The sequence below is a fragment of the Papilio machaon genome, chromosome 4 (genome assembly GCF_912999745.1).
Source record: "Papilio machaon chromosome 4, ilPapMach1.1, whole genome shotgun sequence".
Taxonomy (NCBI): domain Eukaryota; kingdom Metazoa; phylum Arthropoda; class Insecta; order Lepidoptera; family Papilionidae; genus Papilio; species Papilio machaon.
This window is the reverse complement of record NC_059989.1, coordinates 8520178-8530776: the sequence shown is the minus strand read 5'-3', so window position 1 is coordinate 8530776 and position 10599 is coordinate 8520178. Positions and strand designations below refer to the sequence as shown.

Genomic DNA, 10599 nt, shown 5'->3' with positions numbered 1-10599 from the left:
GAATTTATTATTTGGTGAAAGTATTACTCTTGTTTGCACAATTTTATTAACAATGTAGTGAACTTATTGGCATTCTGTTCTATGCTACATGACCAAACTTGTGATAACAATGTTAAAAGTAGGGAAGTAGAATGTTGGAGTTCATGGAAAGTTGTGAAGCAAGTTTTTTGAATAAATTAAAAGATCTATAAAATCTAATATTTTACATGTACAGTGTGTTCTTATGTATTTCTTAAGGTTTTTGTGTCCTATTTTTAATATATTTTAAGGTTGATCAATAAAAACGTCATAAATAAAAAGATAATTAGCAAAATTATATTTTAGTTTTATACAATAACACATTTTTAACATATTTTAACTTTATCTTACACACTATTTTTGATGTTATTTCATAACTGTAAAAACTACTCCTCCTCTCTCTGGTTCTTCATCATGGATTTCTTTATCACTACCTTCACTATCAGATGATTCTGCGGAGTTATCACTCCCTGCTTCTCTATATTTACCAAACTTTGATACATCTGAAATTGATGCCATTTTTATTCCTGTCCGTGACAACAATTTTTCGGCTGCATGTTGTACTTCAATTTCTTTTAAGTGCACATTATATTCCTTCTGAAGTTTCAAAGACTCCTCTAAAGATAGTACCTTTGCAGGACCATGAACAATAGGAGGTGGTGTTGCAGCTGTTACTTCCCAATGTTTGTGCTTCTTTCTTTGAATCTCTTTTTCAGGATTATGCACATCTGATTTTGTTGTTTTAAATGGTTTGTAATGACCGGTAGGTTTTGGTTTCACTTTTTGTTCAGCTTTCTCTACCAAATATTTGATATGTGGAATTTCACCAATTTTGACTAAATCTTCAGGTGTAACCAAAGGTTTTTCTTGTTCTATCACTTTAATTTTTTTCTCTTGAGCTGTTCGCTGGCTAAGTATATGTAGAACATCTTCCGGATCACTGTCATCGTCGGAATCAAGATAAGTATTCTCCTTATTCACGATTTTACCTTCCCACTCAACATTTTGAACGCTATCGTTGTTGAGATTTAAATTTTTCAATAATTTGCATGTACTCTCCTCTTCTTGTTTCAGTTTTATTTCCTTGACTACTTTATCATACAACTCTTGTATTTTTGCACCTTTATCGGATAATCTATTAATAAACCCCTTGTTATTTAGTAATTTTAATTGTCTATCTCTAAGCTCAAAAAGTTCCGCAATTGTTTTAGACGATAGATCTGTGATTTTACCATCGATTTCACATTTTGGTAGTGGCGGTAGAGCTCCAGGTATTTTCTTCAAAATAACTTTCTTCATTCCTCTAACAGTGTAATATGATCAAGTAAAAAAGTAAATAAAATAGGAACAAAATCAAATTTAACCTTGTTTTCATATTTTGTTTTGCATTTTGATTTTGAAGTTTGACGTAGAGTATAATTTTATTTTTATTTTGGCATTGTTTGAAATAATTTTTCCTGCACTAGAATTTTGCCCTTTTGAGACTTTTTTTGTAACTAATTCCCTCCTAAAAATCTTAAATGTAATAACTCATACAGTAATTCACGATTATTTCCTGAAATTCTTTTTTATTACAATGTTACTGATTGACTCCGCTACAATAACAATATTAAAACCAAATAATGTTTTAAAAATTTTATGACTGTTCTGAAAGTTTCTTGTTCATTACCTAATTTGCTCTTTGGTCTGCCGAAACGGTGACAGCAATGACAGTTACAATATGTCAAAAATATGGTGTAACTGCAATTATAAAAATATCGCAAAATATTGAAATGATGTTTACGGTTATGATTTATAATGTATAATTTTCCACAAGGTACAAAAATGATGATCTTTAAATATATGTGGTAAACATACGATAGTAAACATTTAGTGATAAAGATGGACGACGTAACGGTATGTATTGTTTCTCATTATGGCTTTTTAGATAGAACAAAAGCTGCAATAAATAGTTATTTTCCATTAAATGCAAATTCAAGAGTGGTAGAGCTAGTAACAACAATATCTGTTACACGCATTGGCCGGCTCGACCTGTGAAATCCAAACCAAACAAAAGGCGGGCATGAAGCGGAAAGCAGTTCCGTGATTCGTCTGATGAGTGTGCGTGCTGGAGTACTAATTCTGATGCTCTTCCTCTTACCAACACGTCACGTCGATGTTTATTTTTCTACTTTATGTCTACCCCAGCGCCTAAGAGCTTTGGTAATTTGATAGAAAAAAACATACATAATTTTTGTTGGTGGTTTCTTTATTCGTCTTATCATAAGACAAGATGACCATTCAAAACCTTAACCAACTGACAAACCATTAGTTTCTTTTTAAGTTTTAGTTAACACTTTCCAGGTACCTTTGAATTTGGAGCCCATGCAGCAGAATGGAGTGAGCGACAGGAGATTATGGATTGGAAATCTTGATCTCAGAGTTAATGAGTATGAATATTTATTTTGTTATACCTCTAACCAACCAATTTGCAATCAATCTGCAATTACTATTATTATGCAAGCAACCTTTTTAATGATAAATGGTTTCAAGTTCTAATAACAATTTATAAGAAAGCAGCTATGGCTAAAACTTTTAAAATAGATTTATTCATCAAATGTCTCCTAATGTTCCAGAGATATGATATAAAAACCTCTACTTAATTTGTTAAATATATTACTATTAGTACTAGTTTGATGGTCACTCCAGTAACCTATACCCTTTTCACTTTACCGGTATCAATTATTGAAAATGGTCCGCGTGTATGGAAACATCGAGAAGTTTGACATGCTTTTCCACCGGAGTGGGCCTAACGCAGGCCAGCCACGAGGCTTTGCATTTGTCACCTACAAGCTGAGGAAGGATGCCATCACTGCAATGAACTCGCTCAGTGGCCAATTATTGGGCTGCAAAAGAATATGTGTGAAGTTTGCCAAAACAACTTCCGTATGTAACATATTTTTTTTTAAAGTTGATGTAATATTTCAATGTTTGATAGTTTTTTGTGAACTGGTAGGATAATGTTAACCAAATTAAGAATTAAGTGATTTATTCATTTTAAAATATTAGAAAAAGAGTAGTTTTAATTATACAAGAGACTCCAACACAAATCGGAAAACTAAACTCCTCAATTGAATTATCAAAAGCAGAAAAATGTTGTGAAAAAGCATTTAGCAACTTTGGAGCAATTTAGGAAGTAATCACAAAATAAACATTTTATATATTTCAGGATGATCAAGATAAACCGAAGCCAGAATTGGGCATACCAGCACTGGCCGGTGCTAAGCCAGAAATGAAACTAAGTAAGAAGACTGCTATCCAATCAATTGAAGCTAAACTTAAGATGATGGAGAATATGAATGCAGGTGATGATTTCGTAATTAACAAATTGGCAGCAAACGAGGCACCGGTGATAGCTCAGTACCAAACGAAACAACATCAGCCACCGAACAAAACAATCAGTACATTTAAACGAAGACATCCATATCATAAAAAAAGATAGCTGCATTTTTCTTGAGGGTGTAAATCTCTTTATGGTATTATTCGATATTAGAAGTTAAGTTTACTGTTCAAAATATTTTTTAAATTAGTCTTTAGATTATAGACTGGAATTGTTCTTAATGTTACCACTTGTGCAGTAATTTCATGTTTAAAAAAATATTGTAAAAACATTCTCATAAGCTATTTAATATTATATCTGTAGTAATTTGTTAATTAACATTATTATTACCAAATGTTTCTACAATTTTTGCTTTTATTTGATGAAAATTTTAACTTATATTACTGTGAATTGAGTAAGAAGTGTGTTGGAGTCTAGGAATAGTAAGATTCTTTAAAAACAATTACTTATTTAACTTTAGAAGTAGGTTTTGCCTTTTAATGTTACAAATTATCAACCATGAGTGTGTTCATTAGATTCGAAATTTGTCTTCAACAAAGATAGTATTGAATTTGTGTGATTTATGGGCTCAAGCACTGTCTTAACAGTTACAAGAATCTACAATGACTGTTATTACTTTAGTGCAAACTAAATGTATTTTTTGACGGTTTCGCGATTTAGTTGACAATTTATAAGGAAGCAAACGACAATGTTTCTTGAAATGTTTTTTTTTTATTATTATTAAAATCGAGATTGTACTTTTACTTGAAAATGTGCTTGAGTCCAAATTGATATTTTATCTTAAGTAAAATAAAATAATATAATATAATAAAGTGTTTTATTTTAACAAATTTCCTTAACATATAAAATGTTAATTGTTCACATAAATAATATATTTCCTACTTAAAATAAAGCCAAAAATCAGACCTGCAATTTTAGCAGTTACAATAAAATCAGTTCAAAACAATACATAGACAAATACATAAGCTATTAAATGGTCTGATTTTGCCAAATAGGCTCAATTCAGCGGCTCCAGACTTCACATTACAAAGTACCTTAAAGATGGGAAAATGGAGATGATCCCTAAAAGCGAAATTTAAACACATTGCAACTTTTCAAATCTGCCTCAGCAAGACTTACATTACAACTTGAATATTCTAGTGGAAATGTTACTATTTTAAAAAGCCGCTGTAATATTTATATTAGGTTTACAAATGTAGAATGTTAGTAATTAAAGTGAATATTTTTAAATGCATATAATTCTTCTACAATTTTAATGAGAAATGGAATTAGGCGGAGATAACATACTACAGCTTAATGTAAATGTAATATTAAATTAAAAATTCGTATTGTTATGCAATTTTGTGTACAAAAAGGTTTTTAGTGGCTTCACAAATTGTATCTCCTTTTAGCATATTTTTATGTTGAATTAAAATCTTGAAATATGGAGTTCATCATCATTCTGAAAACTTCATTTTGGACGGAAGTTTTGTCATTGATATTGGATTAATTATAAAACAGCTGTATCTCGAATAAAAATATTAGAGCTGATAAATTGAAATAAGGTATATATTGACTTGTTTTTTAATGTGCATGCATCAAATAAGTATTTTACGTAAAATTACTATTATCAATGAATCATGGTGACGCAATTTATAAATAAAAAGACACAATACTTGAATAAAATTATACAGCAATACTTATATTTTAATATAACTGGTTGTACTGTACATTTTTTCTTAAATCATAGAGATATTCTGTAATAAAATAGAATAAGATTTTAGTTTATAAGGTTCACTATAAATATAAAATATACACAAGTATTTTACAACTACATATCACTTCTCTTGTTATAACAGACATATAACATATAGATATATGTATTTACTACATTAAAATAGTCTCACTAGTTTTGAAGCCCGGTAAAATGTTATTTGATAGGGAACTTGCCAATTTCTGGTTCGGACTTACAACTAAATAATCATCATCTTCTGCGACTAATTTCTTCTTTATACTGGAATATTGTGTTTCATCATCACCATCTTTAGCCCAGTCTTTATATTCTATGCACAACGGCCATATTATTTGACCGGATCTGCAAAAAAAAAAAAAAAACAATTCAAACAATTTTCAAAACAAGAGTACATTTTTTTGTATCAAGATTTGATATTAATAGTTTTTTTTTAAATTATAAAGCATACTGAAATGTCTCATAGCTACCAGACTTTAAGAAAGTTGTTTTATATCATTAAGGGCATGTTTCACAATGTCCAATTAAAGTGTTGGATAACTATTAAATAAATTAACTGACAAATAATACTTTTTTTATATATTACAAGGAGCAAACGATCAAGCGACCACATGAATTCGCCGAAATGGCGAAGCGAACGCTGCCCATAGACATTCGCAATTGCAGATGCTTTGCCTACTCTCAATCGATGGAGGAGATGCACAAAAAGAGAATATTCAACCTTCCTATGCATCTCCTCCATCAAATCCACCTCCCCTTCCCATCCTTTCCTTATAAAAAAGGAGTGGGAAGGGAAAGAGGACTAAAATTAGGCCTCCGGCACCACACTCATCAGACGAAACGCGGAATTACTTCCACTTCACGTCTGTCTGAGTGGTCTTGGTATTTCACTGAGCGAGGCCAATTCGTGCAACAGATGTTGTTGCTGGCGTCTGTTAAATATATCTTGTGAAAATAGTTTGTGTATCAAAACTATATAAGTGAAGTGTCACTCGATTTGTTTTTCATTAACAAATAGTGTTTTGTAAGTTTTTTTAAATTTCCTTGTATTAACTTACTTTGGCAACGTATAGGGGTCATAAGGGAACCATTCATTGTAACACTCCTCGGTATTGTACTGTAGCGAGTGTCGCGTGTTCTTCTCTATGATGGCCTGGCAGTAGACCACTTGATGTGCTCGAGTCACAGATGAGAACGCTCGTGTCACCTGTGGTGGACATGTTCTGAGCGGGTTTAACGAACACGTCACCAGACGAGGCAAGTTTAATGATTCTACGAAGTTAAGACCTGGAAAGAAGCAAATTATTAAGTAGAATTGTTAAATTATTTCTGTACGCAGTCTAAAAAGGTCATATAGGCTGTGGCTGAAGTGCCATCCCTCCCATTTTACTTCCCCCTCTGCCAAAGTTTGGATATTTGTAGAACGGCAGCATGGATAAGGATGAAATTTGGTATCAATGTAAACCATTATCTGGAAGAACACATAGACTATTTAACAACAACGTTTTTTGTGCGGACAACATCGAGGGCAAAAGCGAATAGAATATAAAAGATGTAATACTTACTTTCTTTACTAACAAACAGTTGATGATTTTTAAACGCAACCAGATAAAAAATAGCATGACATATAGAATGGAAGACACCATGCACTTTAGTATTATCACTGACTGCGGTTGACTCTTGAGTAGCGGTGATATATGAATGACACCATTCTGCCATGCTCTTCAGGTAATGTATAAGTCTACTGTTTGATATACGAACACAGCGAGCGAGTAAGCCAGCTAGATGACTGGTTGCTGTCCGTCTTGTGGCTAATGCCCCAGGTCCGGACCCGTGCAAACCGGCAGCAATCATCCATAGATTGGAAAATATACGATCAGCACATTGTTGGCTTATTGATATTGTATAGAGTATTAGGAATTGGACATGTCTGAAAAAAAATATGAAAATAAGTGAATTTGAAGTTTTTTCATGGGTAATCTCTATGGAAAATAACTTTGTAGGTAATTACTGTAATTAATTCTATTCTTCCGGTAATAATTTGTTACATAAACATAACAATTGGAATCTCTTGACTACTTTTGTGCCTTAAAATACACTTTTCTACTTATGTGATATACCAATGTGAAAATTCTTATCATATAAATATATCTATATATATAAAAGAAAGTTGTGTTAGTTACACCATTTATAACTCAAGAACGGCTGAATCGATTTGACTGAAAATTGGTGGGCAGGTAGCTTAGAACCAGGAATAGGACATAGGATAATTTTTACCCCGTTTTCTATTCTTTTTTTTTTTATTCCGCGCGGACGGAGTCGCGGGTAAAAGCTAGTATTATATAATTTAAAAAATGTTTAACCTTACCTTATACCATGTGTTGGTAATATTACTCTTTCAAAGACATTGCACATAATAACCAGAGCAGGCTCTCTCTCATCTTCCAACCATTTCAATACTTCTATCATACAGTAATCTAGTGTCTCTGAAACAGTATCTTGTTCCTCTGCATCCATTTCAAACATTGTGTCTATTTGCGTCATGTTCTTAGCTTGATCTTCTATATTGACATCCATTGTAACCATTCTAAAGTAAAGGCAGTTGAATTAAAATATATTGTTGATAATTCAACCAACCACAACACCTGGTACTGTAGCCTAGGACTGATATATACAAGCTAACAATGATAATGACCCTTCAAACTGTTGCTATTGACTAGTTTCAACAGTCCTTGTGTGATGGCCTTCATTTTAATTTATTAAGTACGAAATATCGTGTTTACCGTTGGTTTCCGAGACCACAAATTGTATAAAACATATCATCCCTGTCATTATCTTTGACAAAATACAGATAAAAATATATTTTAGACAGGGATTTTGGTCTCAGTAACCCACGGTTAGTGTTATAATATTATGTTTCATTAAAAACATTTTCAACAAAATATAGGCCTTTCCTACAAAGTATAGACATGATTGTGTGTTTTCAATATCAATAAAAAACATTTCGATTTTGTAGTCATAAAAATATGCATATGAGATATCTACATAATTTTATCTTATCTGAAGGCAAAAGACAGTAATATTCCTTGACCTAAAGAAATTTATATATTTTGATCAATTTATATAAAGATCAGATTTGATAGTGGAAAAAAATATTTTAGAGTCTTGGTATAATTAATTGTGTCTTTAAATTTCAATCAATTTTTTTTTTGTATGAATTATAGATTTTTTTTCATGAAATCCTTTTGAAGGTCATACTCCTAAGTATTATTTGTTGTTTTGTAGAAAGTCTATGTCAGAGATTCCCAAAGGGTTGACCCCTTTGGGAATCTCTATAAGAGAATATTGAACTTAAAGCATTGCTGATTCTCACTCTGTCTTCTTCTATTGACCTAAGTCAGAATTAATAATAATAATAATTGATCTTAAAAGTAGGTAATTTGGCCATGGGGGTCTGTGGTAACAGTTCATTTTGGAAAAGGGGGTCACTTGTCAAAAATAGTTTGGGGATCCCTGATCTATGTAATCAAAGTATATATAGCTATGTACCTGTTAATAACAGCCATAACAAGTTGTTCCTTCAGCAATGGTAAATATTTGCTCATCCATATTAAATTATGTACATAAGCTCTGTTTGAAAAACATCCTGCCTTGTAATATGGGAACTGGTCAATTACTGTCTGCATAAGTAGATCAGTTGTCCTGAAAAAAAAAAATGAACATTGGTCAATAAATTTAAAACCTAATCCATAAATCTAGACATTTGTTGGTAATAGCACATCAAGAAAACTTCTAACTAGCAAAAATCTTGTCGGAACATGATTATTTACATAGATAAGATATGGATTATTTGAATTCTACATAACATATTTCATAATTGTGCAACACTTTTATTTAACTGATTCTCTATTAAAATATAAATGGTAGAGAATTATTGTGGATTGAAATCACTGGAACATAGATCAATATGAACCTGGATCAAAACTTGGTGTGCTGAACCCTATATGAGGTGGGTGTTGACATTATTGGGTGATATTTTCAGATTTGTTTAATATGTTGTCATTATAAACTTCTGTCTCTGAACCACTAAACCTTAGTAACTGTTAAATATACCTCAAACACATTCTAATAAAACAAGTAAAGCAACATGTTATTGTAAGGTCTATCATATTGCATATTTTATTTACTTACATAGGCATCACTGCAACAATTTGTGCAATAATTGTGTGAATGTTGGACCATTTAGCCATCAGTTCCTCTGGAGGTTGATCATCCCAGTTATTGCCATCAACTGTAAATTAATTAACAAATATGTTGCAAAAATTCTTAAAGTTACAGAATGACTTTATATATGAAAATAAATAAATTAAATTTTTATATTGTTTTAGTCCAACTTTTGAACATGTCTTACTTTAAAAGATAAAAAAGTACCCATTATACACCATATGAAAAAAAATTAACATTGCACAACTAATTTTAATGTAAAGTTTATGCAGAATTATTAAACAAAGTTCATACCTTTAAATAATTTTACTAAGTTTGTCATAACTCTAGGGCAATGGTATGTATGAGCAGTAACTAGATTAAGTACAAATCTGCTGTACATTTCAACAAACTTTTCTCCTCTACCAGCCCACTCCACATTGCACAAAACGTCAACAAAATGCTTCAATTCCCTTCCAAGAAGAACGACGCATGCCAAACAATCTTCTAGTAGTACCTGATAATTATCATCATTTATAGGGTATTCTTCTAATACTTTGACAAGATCATGGTATGGTCCGACATTACTGTTCCTCGTATAATTTACTAGAACTTGCTCTATTTGACCTTTTTTAAACGATAGTTTCATTCGAGCCTGCGCATTTTGCCGGTCTAGTGTTTTCCGCATCAAAGCGGCGACATTTTTCTGAGTTATCATTTCCATTATTTCTTAAGAGCCGCAGATACGTCCTTCAAATATGCAATAATTTCTGGCTGACGTAGCAGTTCAGCCTTCTTGTGATTTAAAACCTCCCGTAAAACAGTACTGCTGTCTTCAAGGGTTGAAGTACCTTGTGAGCTCTTTTCAAAACTCGTACTAGGTTTAGGGTAACTTATGCTAGACTCCGCTGTTTCTGCGCTTCTTTTATCTTTTAAATACGATTGTAACCTCTCCAGAACAACTTTACTATCACCTTCTTTCTTCTCTGTAGTATAACCTTCTTTGGACATGGCACAACAATAAATTTACATCGTGTTTCAGTTATATATGCCAAAAAGCCAACTAATTAAAAGATGGGCAATAATCTCACAATCTTTAATGAGCAAATTGAAAGTTAATCACAATTTTGAAAATTACTTGAAAACAACACGTGCACAACTTATTGTGCGCGGAACTTTGAGACAATTGACAACTTTGAGAAAAATTGTCTAATCTGACAGTTTGACAGCTTTCATTAAGTGTCAGACGAAAGAATGGCTATATGGACCA

General features: G+C 31.9%; 3 protein-coding genes across 3 annotated transcripts; 1 reads left to right on the top strand and 2 right to left on the bottom strand.

Annotated features, from left to right (window-relative positions):
• Positions 1-344: 344 nt before the first annotated feature.
• LOC106720680 (DNA-directed RNA polymerase II subunit GRINL1A) lies at positions 345-1406 on the bottom strand. Its single transcript, XM_014515425.2, has one exon. The coding sequence runs from the start codon at positions 1315-1317 to the stop codon at positions 385-387; it is 933 nt and encodes a 310-aa protein (XP_014370911.2). The 5' UTR covers positions 1318-1406; the 3' UTR covers positions 345-384.
• A 306-nt stretch (positions 1407-1712) lies between these two features.
• On the top strand, positions 1713-3626 carry LOC106720707 (probable RNA-binding protein 18). Its single transcript, XM_045677813.1, has 4 exons — positions 1713-1914; positions 2362-2447; positions 2733-2943; positions 3227-3626. Exons 1-4 carry the CDS (start codon positions 1900-1902, stop codon positions 3497-3499), a joined length of 585 nt encoding a protein of 194 aa, XP_045533769.1. The 5' UTR covers positions 1713-1899; the 3' UTR covers positions 3500-3626.
• A 1568-nt stretch (positions 3627-5194) lies between these two features.
• On the bottom strand, positions 5195-10527 carry LOC106720629 (RNA polymerase I-specific transcription initiation factor RRN3). The gene is made up of 7 exons (XM_014515347.2): positions 9645-10527; positions 9318-9417; positions 8676-8828; positions 7495-7713; positions 6692-7056; positions 6185-6413; positions 5195-5471 (listed from the first exon to the last, which is right to left on the bottom strand). Exons 1-7 carry the CDS (start codon positions 10051-10053, stop codon positions 5264-5266), a joined length of 1683 nt encoding a protein of 560 aa, XP_014370833.1. The 5' UTR covers positions 10054-10527; the 3' UTR covers positions 5195-5263.
• Positions 10528-10599: the final 72 nt, after the last annotated feature.